This window comes from Herpailurus yagouaroundi, unplaced genomic scaffold (genome assembly GCF_014898765.1).
Source record: "Herpailurus yagouaroundi ecotype Mexico unplaced genomic scaffold, PumYag 140, whole genome shotgun sequence".
NCBI lineage: Eukaryota > Metazoa > Chordata > Mammalia > Carnivora > Felidae > Herpailurus > Herpailurus yagouaroundi.
The window spans coordinates 5,797,415-5,818,906 of record NW_024412395.1 but is presented as its reverse complement, the minus strand read 5'-3'; the positions used below and the strand labels follow the sequence as shown (position 1 = coordinate 5,818,906).

At 41.0% G+C, this 21,492-nt stretch overlaps 1 protein-coding gene across 1 annotated transcript in view; it reads left to right on the top strand.

Moving 5' to 3' along the window:
• Nucleotides 1-21,235, top strand: part of CNTNAP5 (contactin associated protein family member 5) — a 777,640-nt gene extending 756,405 nt beyond the window's left edge. Inside the window, exons 20-22 of the mRNA XM_040474651.1 lie at nt 8,929-9,147; nt 11,234-11,305; nt 13,874-21,235. Of these exons, the coding sequence (XP_040330585.1) occupies nt 8,929-9,147; nt 11,234-11,305; nt 13,874-14,070 (488 nt within the window). The 3' untranslated portion in view covers nt 14,071-21,235. The remainder of the gene's footprint in view (nt 1-8,928; nt 9,148-11,233; nt 11,306-13,873) is intronic.
• The last annotated feature ends 257 nt before the right edge of the window (nt 21,236-21,492 follow it).

The window sequence follows — 21,492 nt, the reverse complement described above, 5'->3', positions numbered from 1 at the left end:
AGTTCAAATAATAAATTTTTATTTTATTATTTTTTTAATGTTGATTTACTTTGAGAGAGAGACAGAGCATGAGCAGGGGAGGGCAGAGAGAGAGGGAGACACAGAATCTGAAGCAGGCTCTGGGCTCCGAGCTGTCTGCACAGAGCTGACACGGGGCTGACACGGGCTGACATGGGGCTTGAACTCACAAACCGCAAGATCATGACCTGAGCCAAAGTCAGATGCTCAACCTACTGAACCACCCAGGTACCCCAAATAATAAATTTTTAAATGGTAGAACTTTGGGGGTGCCTGGGTGGCTGACTTTGGCTCAGGTCATGATCTGACTTTTCGTGGGTTCGAGCCCTGCATTGGGCTCTGTGCTGACAGCTTTGAGCCTGGAGCCTGCTTCAGATTCTGTGTCTTCCTCTCTCTCTGTTCCTCCCCTGCTCATTCTCTGTCTCTGTCAAAAATAAATAAACGTCAATTTTTTTTAAATGATACAACTTTTGTTTATTGAACTGGCCTTGTTATATTTTAGTCTTTTTGTATGATTAGCATATGTTTTTATGTATGTATGTATGTAATTTCATTTAAAGAGTCATGGGAGATCTTTATGGGACAAACCCTTCGCAATGCAGACTCATTCAATCACCCAAAATATTCATTTAGCGATTTCTATGTCAAATACTATATCAGAAAATAGGTAGCTAATAGTAAGCAAGTAAGTACTGTTTCTTCATAAAACTGGGTCTGGAGTGGTGCATAAAAGGTAAACCAATAATCACACATGCATAAACACACCCATACAATTGCAAAGTTTGAGAAATGAGTTAGAAGGGAAGTCATCTGGTTTCAGTGCTAGGGAATTAGAGAGGGAGAAGAAGACATGTGTTCCTTGGTAAGGTGTCTAAGGAAGTGTCCACTGATGAAGGGACTTTCAGGCTGAGACAAGAAAAGGAGGCTGTCATGGAGTATTTGGGACATGCTTCCTCGGCCACGTGAAAAGCAAATTCACAGGCCCTGCCTCTTAAAGCCTGTGGGGTCATTATGAACAGGACAGACCCTGTGACGTACAGCAGCCAATCTTACACGGCCATTCTGACTCCATACAAATAGTAGTACATTTATACAGCTCCAGGTAACAATGTGCTGTAATAATAGGGCAATTCCATGTGCACTCCTGGCAGAGATGTATGGAATGTAAATGAACTTGGCTTGCCTCATCAAAGAGAGTTCCACATAACGTGTCCTGAGTGTGAATGTAAAAGGCAAGAAACTATATGCTGATCAATGGCCAGAGTGATGCAGTTTGAAGTGTATGTAAATATCGATGATTAGGCTGCATTACTGCTCATAGTAGGAAACACACATTTTTTTTTTCATTCATTAATGCCTTTTAGTGTTTACTAAACACACACTCTATGTGTTGGGCACCGTGTCTGGGTCTGGTTAATGAGGGTGGAAATCTGTAAAAGACAAGTCTCCTGAAAGTAAGAAGCTTCCAATATTGTTGGGGGACAGACTTATAAACATGATCATGAAATAAATAAATGTCATAGAAGGTAAGCAAAATACCTGTCCCTGGCTCCTATCTTTCTAACTATCTTTTGCTTTATTTTAAGGCAGAGTTGACTTGAGTTTTCTGTGTTTTAAATGTGATGGACTTTCTTATTGTAGGGTTTATATAGGCTTTGTGTCTGTAACACTCTGCCCACCCACTCATGTGTGGTTCTTGTCTATTCATCACTTAAGCCTTGATTTAAATACATTTATTCTAAGCTATCTTTCCTAAATCAGTGTTTCTCAAAGAGTAGTACGTGAACCCTCCGTATCACAAGTGTCTAAGAATGTACTTTAAAAATGAAAATTCTTGGGTATCTCCACACCAGACCGACCTACGGAATGATTAGAGATCTAGAAAAAAGGCATTTTCGTGCATTTCACTGGAAATTCTTTTGCACCTTCGGTTTGCTCACCACTGTCCTAGATTGTGTCCAGTATCTTTTCTGTGCCCCCATAGCCACAATGATCTGCCCCTACCATTAAGTCTTACGGCCTGAAACCATAGGTTGTCTGATAACTTAATCCTCCAAGATGGCTGAAAACTCAGAGATAAGGAAATGTCTGCTTACTAGCAGTTGTGAAATCCACGGTCTCACACAGAACATGGTTGCCAGAGGTGGCCCATAAATAGATGGATGTTTTACAGTGATGAAACAGATGTTACCCGGTAGTTAAGGGACAGAAAGGCCTTCTAGGCAGAGTGTATGCCTGTTCAGGCAAGACAAAGTGGTTCAGGTTGTGTGCAGCACAGATGGGGCTGGGTGAGTGGGTGTAAGTTAGCTCATGAATGGCTGTAAGGCACGCTACAGAGGGGGGTTTCTCTTCATGTTATCAACAGTCAATACCTACAGGTGTTATGTATGATGAAGTAGGGGGCAAAAAAAGGAGGATAAGGTCCAAGAGACCTAGGTCTGAGGCCATGGACTGGTTAATTTTCTTAAGACTTGTCCTTGATCTTATGTCTTAGTTTGCATAACTGGTAATTGAATAGAACTATGTCCCCCTTTCTCAGTTCACAAGGATGAATATTTACACAGAATATACAAAGGAACATACCATGGAAAACATAAAAGCATTAAATGTCAAGTTGTTGGTTTTGTTTTTGTTTTTGTTTTTGTTTTTAAATACAGTTTAACATTCCACTTTAAGGATTAAAAGCTTTATCTGAGGGATACAGTTCTCGGTTTTGGAATAGTCACAGTAGTTAAATTTTCAGACTACTTCTCTCTTGCCTGAAAGCCACAAAGGACTCTGTAGGCAAAAACTTTTCACTTGTATACTGTTCATACCTTCCATTAACATCAGCTTCCTTTATTTATATTTTATATTGGTACAACATTTTACTCTTCTAAGCCCAGGTTAGATGGGTCTGCATGGCTTGTACTTTGACACTTTAGGATTCAAAAGTCATAATGGCTTTTGACATATAGCAAATGTCATGTTACATCCTAGAGCCATGTCTATTTTTAGCAAATGGCTGATCTTTTTTTCTTCTTCTTCTTCTTCTTCTTCTTCTTCTTCTTCTTCTTCTTCCCCTTCCCCTTCCCCTTCCTCTTCTTCTTCTTCTTCTTCTTCTTCTTCTTCTTCTTCTTCTAATATCCAGAATAAACTTCCTACATAAAATTAGCCTGGATTGGCTCAACTATGATCTTAGTGTCAAATAATTTTGACCATGTGAAGTGTTGTGCTTTCTGTGGCTAGAAGAAGTCACTTGCTTTAATAGAGGGGTGTAACTTTGATTTGAAGAGATGAGTGTTTCTAAATTACTGTAGAAAGTCCAGTTTAAAAACGCTTGAAGAAGTTAGTCTATAATAACTTAACCAATCAAGTCATTCAGAGTTTTGGTACAACATGCATTCAGTTTGTTTGTGTGAAGTGGAAATTTAATGCAAAGACTTTACAGCAAACACATCAACATTTACATCTTTGTTCTCTCATAAAAAATGCAGTTTATTTGAGCATGCTGAGGGCCATTGAATCTAGGCAAAGGAGTCTGGAACGGATGACTAGTAGGAAGAATAAAGATAATAATTAATAATAGCATTAATAACAATAACAATAAATGCATTTAAGGGCACTGAACTAAGAATCAGACTTTTTATATTTATTTCCAGCACAATCCACGTGCCGAGTACTCCTTGTCACTGTTTTACAGTGGACAGAATTAAAGCTCAGAGATAAGAAACACAAGTCGTATGTGCAAGTGCACAATCCACCAACAGGCACATCTTATTTCCAATCTGTGCTTTATTTCAACACACCATGCTGCTTCTACCTCAGTATTTGAGGGCAGTTGGGATAGACTGTAATGAGAATCAGAAACCATATTTCAATGATGTTCGAAGCGTGCTGAGAGGGAGAAACTAAGTCAATTTCAAACAAGACGTTCTGGAGGTTTTTTCTTTGTAAAATACCTGCGGTTCCTTCAGGTGGTGGTATGTAGTATAAGGAGACACCATGTCATTCTCCTTGAGTGGATGGCACTCTTAAGTGGGAGCAGAAAATTGTGAAAAGAGTGAGAAAGAGACAGCAGCATTCTTCACTGGTGGGGCCTTTGTATTCTTGTTCTGTCATTTCGGAGGAGCCACATTCATGTTTGAGTTCGTCTTCTGTTTTTCATTCTGTAGCCCACACATGCTCTAGTTCCTTATGATTCTAATGCAACTGTAACCTAAAAATAATAAAATGAATTATGAAACACATTATGTATTTAATATAACACGGAGTTCAGCAAATTCTTTTTTTTTTATTTATATATGAAATTTATTGTCAAATTGGTTTCCATACAACACCCAGTGCTCATCCCAAAAGGTGCCCTCCTCAATACCCATCACCCACCCTCTCCTCCCTCCCACCCCCCATCAACCCTTAGTTTGTTCTCAGTTCTCAACAGTCTCTTATGCTTTGGCTCTCTCCCACTCTAACCTCTTTTTTTTTTTTTTTCCTTCCCCTCCCCCATGGGTTCCTGTTAAGTTTCTCAGGATCCACATAAGAGTGAAACCATATGGTATCTGTCTTTCTCTGTATGGCTTATTTCACTTAGCATCACACTCTCCAGTTCCATCCACGTTGCTACAAAAGGCCATATTTCATTTTTTCTCATTGCCACGTAGTATTCCATAGTGTATATAAACCACAATTTCTTTATCCATTCATCAGTTGATGGACATTTAGGCTCTTTCCATAATTTGGCTATTGTTGAGAGTGCTGCTATGAACATTGGGGTACAAGTGCCCCTAGGAGTTCAGCAAATTCTAACGAGCAAATGCAATCAAAATGACTTGTGTTTTCCTTAGTTTTTGCAACTTATTTCTTCTTAATAATGTAAAAAATATCTTTTTCTACCCATGATATGTTTGGGGAGTTTTGGGGGAGGCAGCATAGCTTAGATACAGAATTTGGCATTTCAAATGGAAATCCAAAGCACAATACACCTCATACCATTCAGAATGTCAAAAATTAAAAAAGGCAAGTAGCAAGAATTGGCGAGGATGTGGCGAAAGGGGACCCTCATGAACTGTTGGTGGGAATGTAATTTGGTGCAACCAATGTGGAAAACAGTTAAGGAGGTTCCTCAAAAAATTAAAAAAATAAAACTACTGTATGATCCAGTAATTGCCCTGCTGAGTATTTACCCAAAGAACACAAAAATGCTAATTCAAAAGATATATGCACCCCAGTGTTTATTGCAACATTATTTACAATAACCAAGATATGGAAGCAACCCAGATGTCCATGGACAGATGAATGGATAAAGAAGATGTGGTGTATACAATAGAATATTACTCAACCGTAAAAAGAATGCGATCTTGCCGTTTCCAACAAGGTGGATGGACTTAGAGGGTATTATGCTAAGCGAAATAAGTCAGAGAAAGACAACATGTGACTTTACTTACATATGGAATCTAAAAAACACAAAACTAATGAAAAGACAAAAAAAAAATCAGACTCATAAATACAGAAAACAAATTGGTAGTTGCCAGAGAGGAGGGGGTGGGGGGATGGATGAAATAGGTGAAGGGAATCAAGAGGTACAAAATCCCATTTGTCAAATAGTCATGGGGAATAACAGTACAGCATAGGCAATGCAGTCAATTATATGGAAATAGCATATGGTGACAGATGGTTCCTACACTTATGGTGAGTATTTTATAATGTGTGTAATTGTCATCACTATGTCATATACCTGAAATTATTATACTATTGTACATCAACTAAATTTCAGCTACAAATAAAAGGAAATGACAACACAGGAAGTTCGTACTGTTGTCTCCATTTTCTGGTTGGAGAAACTAAATCTCAGAAAGGTTAACTTACCCAAAGATCTGCAGAAAGTGGTGGGGATGGAACTCAAACCAGCAGGGGGAGGTTAACTGAATGGGAAGAGTTAAAAAATATATATAGTTTGGCATTTCAAGTTATAACCTCAACTTTGGTGGGGCCTCAACTTTGCCACACAATCATTTTTATATCTTTTAACTTTTCGATGTGTCAGTTTCCTCACCTGTAAATTTTGGAAGAGAGTAACAAATATCTGGAAGAAACTTTGAGGGGAAAAGAAATAATACTTTGCAAAGAATTACTGCATAGTTACATAATAGGTACTTAATACATGGTGAATATCGAGTCCTTGTGGCTTTTGAGGGTTTTTTTTGTTTTTGTTTTTGTTTTTCTTTGGGTTGTTTGTTTGTTTGTTTGTTTTAGCAAATGATTATTCCTTACTGCATATTACTTAACAAGGTTATAAGAAGGAAAAATAATCCTAACTTTTTTTTCTGTCTCCATATATGTAAAGATATGAGAAATCGTTATATCAGGCCTCACACTGGGAGTATTTTCTCCTATAAGTGATTCTTGTCTCTTTCATTTCTTTTCATAAGCATCCCCAGGTTTCCATCTTTATTATTCATCTAGAATAAATGCACTTTCCTCGACATAAGACTTTGTCCGAAACATCTCTTCCTAAGGAGAGAATGTCATTTTCTGGCATTATCCCCAATCTCTCCACGTGCTGATTCTTGTACCTGGAGCATGTATTCCTAGCAGTCACTATAGTGATGTCCTCTAAAGACCTTGGGCCTGATATAAGCTTCTTTCTAACTGGGTTCTGGAAATGAGATCTGGCACTTTTGACTTAGACCCTTAAGACATAGTGACATTGACATGTCACTTTCAGCTGCTTTGAAATCCTTCCTACAAGGCAGAAACTTCATGCCAGTTTATGTTTTTCTGCTCTTGTCTTCTGCCTCTTTCGCTAAATGCTCTGATCTCTAATTGAACCCCTTGATAACTTCCACTCAGTAGTGAATGTGCATTTGGAATTATAGCTGCGTAGATCACATTCTAGTGACATTTGGGCAGGAGCAACTGGTCTTCATTAGAGAAAGCTTTTTGGCCTGGGAGACTATTAAATAACAATGTTTAAAAAGTCTCTTCTGAGACAAAGTCTTTTAAAGCCCGTATTATTAAGAAATAAACATACGTATGATCCTTTAATGAGTAACAAATACATACAGCTACTATAGGATGTTTTTTTGGAATATATAGGATATTTATTGGATTCTTTGGAAATCAGCAGTTTCCTGCCCTGCCCCAATGTTCTGTTACATTCACAGAAGCGTCACTTCACATCGCTATTGAATTTTCATTATCATTGCCTGGACAATTCTCATGAAATCTCCGACATGCAGGGGTAGGAAGAATGGCCCACGGAGATACCCAAGCCCTAATCCTCAGAACCTGTGAATGTGTTAGGTTAAGTGGCAAAGAGGAAGTAAGGTTGCAAATGCAATTAGTGTTGCTAATCACCTAGCTTAAAATAGGGAGATTATTCTGGAGCTTTTGGGTGAGCCCAATGCAATCACAGGGGTTCTTAAAGTGAAAGAAGAAGGCAACAGAAGCGAATTAGAAGCAGATGTAGCTGTGGAGGAAAGACGTGCACCATACCTGGCTTTGAAGATGGGGGGAAGGACAATAATCTAAGGACTGGGTGTCTCAGAGGGGATAGGTAAAGACGACAGATTACCCCCCTAGAACCTCTGTAAGAACTGCAGCCTTGCAGGCACCTTGATTTTAGCCTGGCAAGATCCATGTCAGACTTTTACAGAATTATAAGACAACAAATTGGTGTTATGTTAGGTTGTTTAATTTCAACTGTCTAGGTTTGTGGTAATTTGTTTTAGTGGCTACATAAAATTAATATGCATGGTTTCTTTCCTTTTTTTGGTAAGAAGGGAGGGACGATAGACTGGTGAGGTATACATGGGTGTCAAAGGCGGAGAATATAAGGGCAAAACTGGAAAAGGTATTGTTAAGGGATATTAATTTCTCATTTTCTTCCATATTCTCATCACATCTCTTTCTGCATGCTGCCCAAAAAATTCTCACCTGGAGATACATGGAGGCACTCTTTGACCATACATGGATTTGAAATAAATTTAATCTCCAATGGGTAGAGAGGGAAGCACCTGCCCTCTTCCAGAAAATAAACCGAGTATCATAATAAAATAATGATTTGAATCATGTAGGTAGGGTTAAACTATTGCACCTTAAATAGAAGAAACAGCTCATGTGTATTGTAGTTGTATGTAATTGTATCATAGCAATTTGTTTAAATGATCTTAGCTAGAAGAGAAAAAGTGGCTGAGTAATCTTACTACAAATCTTGAAGAGAATAAGACATTTGATCTTGCTGTTAATCAATGATTGCTTCTTCACCTTTCACAAAGAGTCAAAGATACTTTGGAAGACTGCTGTCAGAAAATCCGTGCTCCCCAATCAGTACCATGAACAGAACTAAGCAGGTGAAAATCTCGAGTCTGGTCAGTTTATACAGACCGCTTAAAACACTGAACGTGAGAAACTTCTGGAAGTGCCACTTTGACTTCTATTCCCTCTACCTGTTTTCATTTTTTTTTCCCTTGTGACACTTTTGAGTGTGATGTTGTAATGAGCATTGTAGTGTGCTTGAACTAATCCCCGGCATCCATAGATTAATGGTGATGGGGATAATGAAATAAATTTTATAAAACATTTAGAGTGTAGAACAGATTTATTAAGTCTTTGTCACAGTGCATAAAATACACGAATTAGACTTTGGAAGTTTGAAATGTTATCTCAAAGCAAAGATGGCCCTAATAGTTTCCTATGAGAGGTGGTTGATACACCGATGATAATCATGGGGATAAGGTTTGGGAAGAGGAGACAAAGAAAGACCTGGAATGGTTTCCCTTAATACAAAGAATTACAAGGCAATTTCTGGAATTTTAGACATTATTTAAAGAGGTTATGAGGCATAGTTTGAAAAAGAGAACACACACACACACACACACACACACATACACACACACACACACACACACCAGCTTGTCTCCCATCTTGCAGAGCATCTTGGATTGGATTCTGAAGTTGCCAAAGCAAACATCATGGGTTTTGTCGGATGCCTGTCTTCAGTCCAATACAACCAGGTAGCACCCCTGAAGGCAGCCCTGCGTCACGCCACCATCGCACCTGTGACTGTCCAAGGGACCCTGACAGAATCCAGCTGTGGCTCTGTGGTGGATGCGGATGTGAATGCAGTGACCACAGTGGACTCTTCATCAGGTACAGTGCAACGGCCCTCCTTTGATAGTGCTACTTTTTTTTTAAAGGAATGAAAAATATTTTTAATATTTATTTATTTTTGACAGAGAGAGAGAGAGAGAGAAACAGAGAGACAGAGCACTAGTGGGGGAGGGTCAGAGAGACAGAAAACGAAGCAGGCTCCAGACTCTGAACTGTCAGCACAGAGCCCAATGCAGGGCTTGAACCCATGAACCATGAGATCATGACCTGAGCCAAAGTCGAGCACTCAACAGACTGAGCCACCCAGGCGCCCCCTGATAGTACTACTTTTGATATCTTCAAGAATTCTCTAGGTTAAAGGGTAGTATTACTCAAGTCCTTATTTTATATGATCACAGGTAGTTAAGAATTATGACTGATTTCTCATGGTTGAACTTTATATATATTGAATATAATCCCACTTTTAATATGATGAGTAGTTAGAACTACATGCATATTTGTGCATATACAAGTGTGTGTATATATATATATATATACACACACACTATGTATATATACACATATGTATATATACACACTATGTGTGTGTGTATGTGTGTGTGTGTGTGTGTGTGTGTGTGTGTATACACACTACAGTTTAAATGACTACCACCTACCACTCTGAGGATTGAAGAGTTTAGGGTCAGAGAGGCAGATTTGTTGTTGAACTAATATAATTCATGTGATATAATCAGCCTTCCTTAACAATAGGAAAGTCCCACAGCAGTATCATCCATATATCTTCTCTCACTTTACCACTCCCTAAAACACCTCTTCTGTCTTTCCTTAGTCACCATCATCGTGGGGAACTTAAAGCATCCCTGGGATTTGTTTTAATTTAATCAAGTGTGGTAATCAGTTGCCAAATTAGTTATTAATTATGAACAAAGAAAGTGGGTTGAGTTTTGCTGTTGCCCACTCGTCACCAAGCTTGGTGTCTTCCTGGAAGCAGTGAGGCATAATGGAAAGAAGCACAATGTGATAGGTGACTAGCCTTGATTTGAATTCTGAATCTGCCATGGATGAACTATAGAACTCCAGACAAGTTACTAAATGACTATGATCTAATCTCCTTATTTGTGAAACGGGAAAAATAATACTCATGTTGTAGGCATTTCCTAAGGATGCAGTGATAATGATGACAGCTATTATAGGTCTGAAAATATCACATGCACCATATGCATACATACCGGTACCATTATCCCCTTTTAATACATTTGCTGATTTGTTATTTAAAAAATGTTTTCTGGGGATGCCTGGGTAGCTCAGTCGGTTAAGTGTCCAATTCTTATTTTCAGCTCAGGTCATGACTTCACAGTTTGTGAAATCGAACCCCACATCAGGCTGTGCTGACAGCATGGAACCTGATTGGGATTCTCTATCTCCCTCTCTCTGCCCCTCCCCCACTCATTCATTCTCTCTCTCAAAATAAATAACATTTTTAAAAATTGCTTGCTTTCCAGCTCAATGTCACCAGGCCAACAAGTGGCAGAGTAAGATTCAAACCCAGATCTACGTGCCTTCAAACTTGATTGATGTTCGTTTTTCTTTTACTATATATGTAAACATGCATATAGTGAAATCCCCCTCCCCGACAGTGAGGGTTCCGTGGAGGTGTTAATCCCCCAGCACCCTTGTCTTTTCTGTCAATGGGCCCAGAATCCTTACGCAGCTAAAGAAATCTCTGAAGCAGACAGAATATGCATGCTTGAAGTAAGAGGCCATTGTCATGAATAGCAATGGTCCAGCAAAGCAGAGAGGGACATCAAGGTTAATCTGGGAGGTAAACTGTAGGCAAACGCAGATATGGGTGGGTTCCACCATCTTCTGTTTTAGCCCCTACAGCTGACGTAGAAGCCAATAGTCACGGAGCTATGGGGTGGAAGTTGTGTACCTCGGATGCTTTTTTGTGTGTATGTTTGTTTGGGTTCCTAAAAAAAAAACAAAAAAACAAAAAACTGCAAGCTCACAACTGTTTGAGAGCACTTGGTCTAACCCACAGATGTGTCTTCTCAAGTCCGTATTGTTGACCGCCTTCCAGGACTCTGAGTGAGGAATGAAGTGCCATGTATTTTACTCGTTGCAGATCCCTTTGGGAAGACAGATGAGCGGGAACCGCTCACCAATGCAGTTCGAAGTGACTCGGCCGTCATTGGAGGTAAATCATTCCTTGTTGCTGAAAGCAGAGAGGACATAAATGATTCTGTGCTTGGGAGAGATGTATTTGATTCCTTCCTTAATTATGGCCATCTAGCATCCAGAGCCCCGCATGATCTGTGAGACTGGGAGGGAGCCTTTTCAAGAATAGTCATGGGTGCTGTTTGATCAAAAGCGCCCTCTTCCCCCAGCATCTACAGTCCCATGGATGCATCCTGCTCCCGATCTATCAGGCAGCCGACTACTGAGTCAACAGCTGGGACATTTACTTAGCGGCAGGCAGTGTGCACCCTGTTCATCTCATGCAGTTGTCAGTTTTCCTAAAGCACAAACACAGCACACCAATAAAACATATGGGAAGAAGCCATGTTGGGGCAGACAGATGGGTGAAAGCCCCAGACCTGTCAGCTTTCTCCAGCAAGTGATTTGGGTTGGATCTAATGAGCAGGGTGAAGCCCACAGGACTGGAGTTCCAAATCCAGCAGCACATATGGTTACAGATACAGATCTTGTCTACTCTGCTGTGAGCTTCCCTCTCCCTCCCCCCTCCCCAGCCTTTCCATTTTCTCCCTGCCTGTTGGTCTCACCCCTTTTTATCCTGCCTCAGCCTGGCTGCGTCCTCCAGTGGCTTGTTTCTTTCCGCCTTGGCCTTGCAACACAGAACGATCCCCAAACCTTGTTTAATGTTAGACACTTGTGAGAGACTAAATTCGTTGTCATCCAGGAGCCATAGCCCTAGACGGTGCCCCCATCGCTGCCTTCTGGCAGGCCAGATGAACTGATCCACACCAGATGGAGTTCTGTTAAAAGTCGGCACTATCCATTCATTTAACTTCTGTTTAATGAGCCTCAGCTATGGGTCAAGCCCTGTGCTAAGTATAGGGATACGTGGATGCTTCCCTCAAAGAACTCACAGCCTGGTGCGAGAGGGGACTGGTAAGCAGAAAACAAGGGACTAGCGAGTAGTGTTTTGAGGGAGGATGTACAAATGGCTGTGGAAGCACAGAGGTGCCCCATTACAATACGACTGTGAGCAACGGACACTGTGACCTTTCCTCCTCAAGGAAGTTCTTAAAATGTCTGACCTGAATTTCTGCTTCAGGGAAGAGAGTCCAATTTGATTTTTGTTTGGCATCAAGAAAGAATGTATTGTCTGTTTCTCTTCCAACAATTTCTCATTTGACATGTGGAGAAGAGACTTTTGTGACTGCTGACATTTCCCACCCAGTTATATGCTTTCGTGAGTCTCTAAGAGCAGGAAAGGCATCCTAGCCCCTTGGGAAAATCCCTCTAACAGTCTGTGTAAAAGAAGTAGAAATTAGTTCTGTATTTCATCTCATAAAGCTGCAGCCAGTTCTTGGGAGTCCCTCACTGCCACCCAGTTTATTCATAGGTTTGTTAACTTACGTGGCTTTACTCTGCCTGATTCTGAAATAGTCAGGGAAAATGCTGTATAAGGGTTTAGGAATATATTTTTTTAAAGTAAGCAATCTTAATGATGGCCCCAGCTCTGATACAAATCGGTAGAAGATGTGCACTCAATATTTTCAACTCTCAAATATCCATGCTTATGTAAATCATGGTGTAGGATGTCCAAAGCTAATGTTCTAAAATTAACACATTTTGTCACTCTCCATTCTACTCAGAAAGAGAAACAAAACAGCAGAATACACACTTTCTTGGGAATAAGCTTATATGTGAATGTCATACATACTTCTCAAATATTTGAATGTTGGAAAACCTACATTCATGTATAGATGCATTCTCCCGTTTCAAAGTCACCAGATTCTGCATTTTCACCCTCTTTTTGCTGACTTTGCTCTTTGCATCCCGAGAGGCTTCCTGGCAAAGGGTAGGGACGAGACCTTCGAGTCAGCGAGGGCAACTTGCCGAGTAGATGCTGTAAAATCACATGCAATGAGAGCCGGCGGGAACCTGACGTAACTGGAAGAGGTCTGCCATTTCAGCTGACTCGGCGTCTCCGGAAAACAGAACATACCATCTCTGCACCGGCCCATGCCTAGCAGAGCACGGAGCAGTGGAGGAGTGCCCTGTATGTTTGGGAAGCGTCCCATTACATAGCAAATCATTTTTAGCAAAGCAAACATACACCCTAAAGGAATTTACATCAGGAGAGGGTGTATTGAGGTGTGTGATGCTTCGGGATGGTTCTCTAGGGTGCTGAAGTAGTTCTAAAATATTTAGTTGCAAGGGGACAAAGAAATTACAAGCGGTTACAAATGGCACATGTGCTAATTAAAAGATTCTGTTGCATCTTTAGGCCTAAATCAGGTCTTGAGGAAATAACTAAGAAATCCTTGGCCAGGATGAGTCCATATTTATATGATGGCATTCTCTGATTTAGAATGGCTTTCTTTCTGGCTTCTTAGAAACTGAAGACTGAAGGCATTTCAGCTGGTCTTCATTTCTGGGCAAGAATCTGTTGTTCCTTGTTGGGTTAGTTTTGTTTCGTTCTACTGAGTGCCTTGCCTGCCTCGACTGAATCATCTCTTCCGAGTAGATGATCCATGATGATTTCCTTCTCTCTTTCTTTCCTCTTTCTCAACAGGAGTGATAGCAGTGGTGATATTCATCATCTTCTCTATCATCGGCATCATGACCCGCTTCCTTTACCAGCATAAGCAGTCACACCGCACTAACCAGATGAAGGAGAAGGAATACCCAGAAAATTTGGACAGCTCCTTTAGAAATGACATTGACTTGCAAAACACAGTGAGCGAGTGTAAGCGGGAATATTTCATCTGAGAAACTGCAGGGTCACCTAATATTCTTTGGGTTGTTGTTAAATTTTTTCTCCTTTCTCCTATCTTTTCATTTTGGTCATCCTCCTTTTCTCATTTGTTTGCCAATTATGTTTGGCACACCCCTGTATCAACCACAGCATCTATCCTCTTGACCCAGCCCAGAAGACCAGGCAGCTATGGCCACTGCCTTCCTTTCCGACAAAGTTATGGTGGTGATAGTGACCACTCAACAGACTGACTTTACTCTAGACAAAGAAGAGACACATGGGTGTACATGTGCATATTTAGTTCTATATTTCCAGTTTCTAAGTAAGATGCACTCTTTAATTTCACAGCCGTCCAGTCTTGCATTAAACCTCAGGCTTATGTTGAACCTGAGCTCTGTGACTTAGGCATATGACAGTCACCCTTGACATCCTCCCCTATCTCAAGTTCACTCCTACCAAGGAACTCAGGGTAGAGAAAAAAGACGCTAAAAACCTGGTTTGCTTCAGTGGCACTTTCAAAGGATTAAGAGAGGTTCGTTTTGTGTTGCTTTTCCTTACCACAGGACTCCCATTGCCCTAACCCATCACCCTTTTTCACTTTGACTCTTCTCCCCTGAGTATTTCAAATATAAAATTCCTTATAGTAGTGAGCCATTCCTTTGCTCCTTTCATGCCACTCTCTCCTGGGGCTGACACTTTAGAACAGCACACAATAGCATAAACCTAGGGGAAGCATGGAAAATAGTATCTTGAAACTAGGAGGTAAAAAGGAAAGCTGCTAGGAAGTAGATGTTCTATAACTTCAAAAATGCCTCTTCCAATTTTGTAGGAAATGTTAGCTAGGTTATTCCTGGGATTATTATACTAAGGTATATATATATATATATAAATATATATATAAGTTGCTGCAACATAAAGAAATTCAAATAAAGGTCTAAAATAGTACCTGGTTCCATGAAGAGCTTTAAAAACAAAAATGAAAACAAAAAATTTAAAAAAAAACAAAACTGCACGAAAGAAGAGAAATATCAAGGAGGATTCTTCCCTTCTATCTACTCGCCAACGATCTAGTGACTAAAGTGAATGAATGCAGGTGTCATGTTTTCTAGCAGACACGATGACCCACCTCTGTCCATAGAGACATTCTCTGGGAGGTTCAGGGCGTACTGACTGGGGCATTATGGTTTCCCTGGTGAACCCTCACTGCTTAGTTTGAGAGGCCCTCTTAGGTTCTACAGTGAATCACATTTTAAAGTCATCTATATTCCATGTATATAAAGGCCCCCACACACATCTTTTTGCAGACATAGACTCTCACATGAGGTGATGTGAAGTTTCAGGGTATCTGTCCCTCCCGAAAACAAAGCATCGAAGAAACATAGTTATTCCTTCAAGAAGGCATCCCTAGCTCATCCACGAGGTGGTGGTAAGAATCCTAACGATTTTACTATGGCGATGGGTCTCACTCTGCCTCTGGGCCATCTTGGAGAAAAAGAGAAGGGGAAAACAATATAAAGTCTCCGGTATGCTGAAAATGCCAATATAACGATCCACAAATGTGGAAAGTCCTTGCCGATTCTCTTTATGAGACAGATTCAGTTTGGGAAACAATTACCACGTTGCAGTTTGCCAGCCTTGACAGTGAGCAGACATTCCATTTTCTTCTTAGTGTGTCTATCTCCCCTGGCGTGGCCAGGCTCACGATGAAGAACTCATTAGCTCCGTCTCATCTCAAATCCGTTTCAGGCTTTCCTTTCAGGGTCTGAGTACGTGGGCAAGGATCAGCTTGTAATCATATTTATCAACTTGAAGATGTTGTTCTAAATATACATTCTCTTCTTAAAACTTTCTGCAGATTCTTAATCACATCATCATTATATCATTTTGCTAGTAAATGTATTTAAAGGATTCCAACGCTGGCATCTTTGGTTTTTTTTTTGTTTGTTTGTTTGTTTGTTTTTTGTTGTTGTTTTTTTTCTTCTAGCATTTTTAATAAGATGAATGATTCATCAATAAGAGGAAAGATCTTTAAATATTATTTTCTCCTGCCCCTTCCACCCCTATTTCCAATGTTCACTTTTGAATTGTTGATTTCCATAAAAAAGGCTGTATATAAATCAGCCTCTTGCTGATTTGGACTAGGGGGACATAGTCCTTTCTCCCTGAAATAAAAGTCACCACGAAGCACAGTAGGTTTAGCCTGAAGCGTCTCCAATAATGAAATGGAAAGGCAAAGGAAGGTGTGAGGAATAAAACTGGAACCCCTCATTATTCAAGTCTCTGAGAAGCGAGGACTATATTTTGCTGGCATAGCGCTGACAGAAGAAACGGAGAACTAGCAAAGGCCAACTCCGAGTATTTGCTTTCCTCATCCACTTATAAATGCTTGTAGGTAGTTCTATAGGGTGAAGATTCCGTGAAGCTCTCTTCTTGCCCCTCTCACACTGCAGAATCCACCAGCATGCCTCCCCACGCATGTAGACTGTCTATACATACGCGCTCCGTATCACAGGCCGAGAAACCAATGCCAAGACCGTGCAATCAGCACATCACTCTTGTAAGTAAAGTCTCAGGGCTAAACCAGAATTATTTTTACAGGGTTGGATTGTTTCGTAACCCCAGAGAACACTGACTTTCACTAGATGTATATGGAAACAAGCAAGCAGCTCCCTCCAAAGCAAAACACAATTTTCACTTAGAAATAAGTGCTAACTCTGCCTGTCTTTCCTCAGTGGTACCAAACCCAGGTAGTTTTGTGCAACTGTTGAATCGCGTGAGTGTTCTGACCTTTGAGCAATTATAATCTAAAACAAATCGTCATTGAAAGCACTCTGCCCCCTCCTTAACCCCTGTTTTCTGCTTCAGTAATCAGGTTTCCTAACTGCATGCTCTGAGAGCTGGATCACCATAATCCCCCACTGTAGCCCTCGGTCCTTGATAGCTGTGGATTACAAAAATAATATATGGAATGTGGTTGCTTTACAGCAAAACTGAAAGCACCTGTGCAATTTCACATTCTAAGGGGGATACTTTATTGATATAATTTCTACCAAGCAAACCTATTTACATAAGCAACAGTATGTATGCTTACTCTGAAAAATACTTGACACCCACTGCAACATTCGCTGGGTGTATAGGTTAGACTGCCGTGGTCTCTATGAGAATTCACCTAGAGAATTAGACATTTGTCGCTTCTCTGGATAAGGGTTTATGGATAACTTAGCCTCTTCTGTTCAGTCTCAGCTGCATATGGGAGATTTATTTTAAGGATCCCAGGACTGATTTTTTCAAACAGTTTCTGTTCCCTCTTGTAATCACAGACATGGCACTAAACCTGACTTCTACCTTTTGTTAGCTCCATGACCATTGCAGGGTAACAGGAGCAGGATCAGAACAAAAGAAATAGATTGTTCCCTTTCCTTATTCATCATGAAGTACATACTGAATGCCCAGTACCCCAAGGGTTGAACTAGACATTGGCTGCACAAATATAAATTATACCTTGTTCTTGCCCTTAGAGGAGCTCCAAGTCTATTGGGGCAAGACAAGGTATAATTGTTGTAAAAGGGCCAGGCAGAGAGTGTTATAGAATATAGAGCAGAGGTCCTGCATGATTATTTCTGCAAAGCCTTGGCTAGGGACTGAAGCAGATAATTTTCTGGAAAATGTTCATAATTTTTCTTGTATATTCCACTTTCAATATGCCGCCGTGTTTCTCTTCCTCGAACCAAATATCTGCCTATGCAGATATATTTCTGTAGGGGGAAGTGGATTAACTCTTTAGGAACGGCAAGAAAAGATGGTCCTTGTCTCTAAAGTACTTTGGGGAAGGACTGATTCTTTCCATTCTTGCTTCTTTTCTGGTTGAGGGATTCTGAAGCCCCTTCTCATCAGTCAGACCTAAGCGATGGCTTGGGGGCCCTCTGTGGGGGAGGGACAACAACCTCCACTTCCCCTCCCCTCCTCCTCTCATATCAATTCCTTCAAGGCCATGTGGTTGTAACCATTTGCTCTTCCGAATGCCCCTTAATGTGTCTGCTGTCCTCTTGCCCCTCCTAAAACCCTTCTTTGTCCCCACGAACCATTTGACTCTACTTAGAAAGGTCTCTGAGAACGAGATGAAGTAGCTTTGAGTAAATAACTGACTAAAAATTGTTGTCCATCTAAGTGAGGTCTCACCTCTGTGCCCCGGGTGAGTTTTTTTCCAATCCTGAAAGTCACACCTGTCTCTTCTCTGCAGGAAGCTCATTCACTTAGAGGAGCCGCACCGGGAGGCTACGAACAGAGTGTTTCCTCCAAGATATTCAGGGAAATAGGAATCAGGCTGTTGAAATCTTTCTTACAAAAAGCCTTGACAGTTTGTCCACCAACTTGCCCTGGCTTCCTTTGAATTCCCCCACAGCTGCAATCCATCAAGTCCACATTGCAACCCCGGCCTGCCAAGAGGAATTTGAGACAGTGTGTAGCTCTCCTCCTCATTTTTCCTTAGCCTAAAGGCTTTGACATACTTAGGCTCCCGTTGTCCTACGGGTCACAAGCAGACCAAAGGAATAAAGAGGTTTCCTTGTTCCCGCAGATGTGAAAATGGTTCATGGGAAAAGGCGAAAGCAAACCCCAAACTTTCAGAAAACATGGAGGCTGACTGAGTGCTACTTCATGTCTGTCATGCAGTTGGAAAATGTTTTCTTTAAAAGACACGCAGCGTAATTGAATTATTTCCACACACTGTTCTTGGTTCTTTTCTCCGCCCTTCCTCCCACACTCCTACCCCCAGTGTTGTTGAGCCCATCTAGTTTGCAGTTTTGGGTCCCTGGTGTGCATCGTTGCTTCCACAAATCCCAAACAGTTAAACCTCTTAAAGGGGGAAAAAGCAGCGTAAGCAGACACATACACAAAGATTTTGTAAATAGGGCTGTTAGTCAGGCTTTCTCCAGGACATCCTACATACACGGCTCTTCAGTAGGGATAGACACATCTCCTCTTGAGTTGGTGGTTGTTTGAAACCTTCGTATAAGGGTTTGATACTGAACTCTTGCTATTTTTGAGTGATTTTTCTCTTATTTTGCACTATGGAGCTCTGAGAAAGAACAGAAAAGCACATTTTAGTTTTTTTTTTTTAGTGAAATATTGTACTTTGTCAGCTAGTTGTCTGTCTTTTGTAATGTTTAGACTGCAAAGTGGCTGAGTAGACGTGAGCGAGGATGAAGGCAAAGCTTGGTGTGGGTGTTTCGACCACACCTGCTGTGAACACGTTGAGGAGGAAGGGGGGATCTGTGGCAACAGTCGGTGGCCATCTCAGGTGTGGAGGGTCATTGCTCCCACCATGGAGCAGGGGCAACAACTCTTCCCTCTTTCTTGGCTCCTAAATCAGGAGTCCCTTCAGTGCATTTGGATCACTGTCTTACACATTAGGGAAAGAGGCAATATCATGGGCTTCACATGATGAATCCATTACCAACCTTGGCATGACATTTTTTTTACCCTTCTCAGCCCTACTCCAACCACGTCTCCCTCCTGCCCCCAATATTTTTATTTCAACAAGATTTTCATTGTGTGCTATCACCACAGTGACCCAACCTGCCAAGGTTGAACACCCAGATACAATTTTAAGGACAAGAAGGTGTCAGAACAACTCTTCGAATCCACTATCCCAAATCAAAAGCCCCATGGGTGGGATACTTGAGGTCCTGAAATCAGTCTAGCAGTCCTTCTTTCCCCTTCATTGGTCCTGCCATCCATGTGGCATGCCACATTATAAGACGATGTGATACTGTCCATCCCCAACAACAGATACTGCCAGGGACCCACCATCTAACACTATTTAGGAACACTGGTTTTCTCAATCCTGACCACTGACGCAGAATACCAGAACAAAATTGGGAGAGCAGTCCTAAGCCATGACCAAAGGTTAATCTAATTGTTTTAATAATTAAATGTTGGTCTTATTTTCATTCACATCATGTTCTTCCATGCCTCAGATGCCAGCGGTAGCCTCAGAGGACATGAAAAAGGTGCTGGGCATTCAAGAGGAACATTGTATTACCCTGTAGATTCTTTGGAAGGCCCATAAGTAGAAACTTTCAGTGAAACTCTAAGGGATAATACTTAACAGGCTTCTGCCTAGTCATACTTTTCCATTATAGTCAACCCCATCCCCAAGGCTTTACATGAAATATTAACATAGTCTCTTCTATCCGAATGGCAGTGTCAACCTGTGTAACCTTGCCCTGCCTTAAATACTCATGCAAAAAATACCAAACCTTGCTTTAAAGCAGCATAGTTATAGTGTGAGAGGGTCTTATTTAGTGAGGTCCAACACGAACACTTTTCTCCTTCTGAAGCTGGTAGTTAACAGGCCTCCTGATATCATGTGCTGTCGTCTTAAGCTGTCCCTTCCTTCAGTCAACTGGAAGAGGCAAAAGGGGTGCAGGGTTGTCACTGGGAATAGAAGGGCAGGCTGAGGGGGAACCAGGAGTCTGCCTCCAGGATTTGATAGGGAAAGAGTCAGCAAACTTTTTCTGTAAAGGGCTGGATGGTTTAATTTAGGCTCTGCAAGCCAGACAGTCTGAAAGTTGCAAATACTCCCTTCTTCTGCTGTGGCAGGAAGTGGGCCATACACGGACAAAGAGGCATGGCTGTGTTCCAGTAAAACTTTATTCACAGAACAGGCCACATGTCAGATTTGGCCCATGGACTGCAGCTTGCTGATCTCTATGATAGCCCATTCCCATGTCCATTTCAGATGGGAAATCTCTCTCTGGCACGCAGTGGTCCTCCTTTTTCAGGAATGAGAAAGAGTGGGGGGATTATTTTTAACAAGTAAATAATAAAATGCAAAATAACTTCTCCCCCCCCCCAAAACTATATGTAGACTTTCTATTATGGCAAAAGCACAAAACAGGTCACCTCTCTTTGTAGATCTGCCAGAGTCTTGCTTTTTCCTTCGGATCTTCTCATTTTTGTTCCCAAAACAGAATCTCAAGTGATGTTGCCTCGTTCCAAGTCAGTTTTGTAGACCACGTAACATGTCTTAATAATACACTGTATGGGGAAAAATAAAACATTAGCCTTAGATTTCTTTGTTTTCTATGGTTACTGTTGTACAGAAGAAAGACTTAAACTGTAAATAATGTATATTTAATAAAGAGAGAATTTTGTATGATTTTGTGTGGAAGCCAAATGTGTCTTGCTGTGTTTTCTTGGGTTAATGAAGAGTCTAACAATTAATCCCTTAGCTCTCATTCTCATCCCTTAGACCATTAACTCCAAGACAACATGACCTGTGGTGTTGCTGGAGAAACATGAAACTCCCACTCCCTGGGTTTATTGATTTCAGCGGGCCTGAAAGTGCTGTCATGGGCTGTCTCGTCACTAGGCTGAATTATACTTGCCTGCTTTCCTGGCTCAAATGCCTATGACAGCAAGCTCTGACTTGG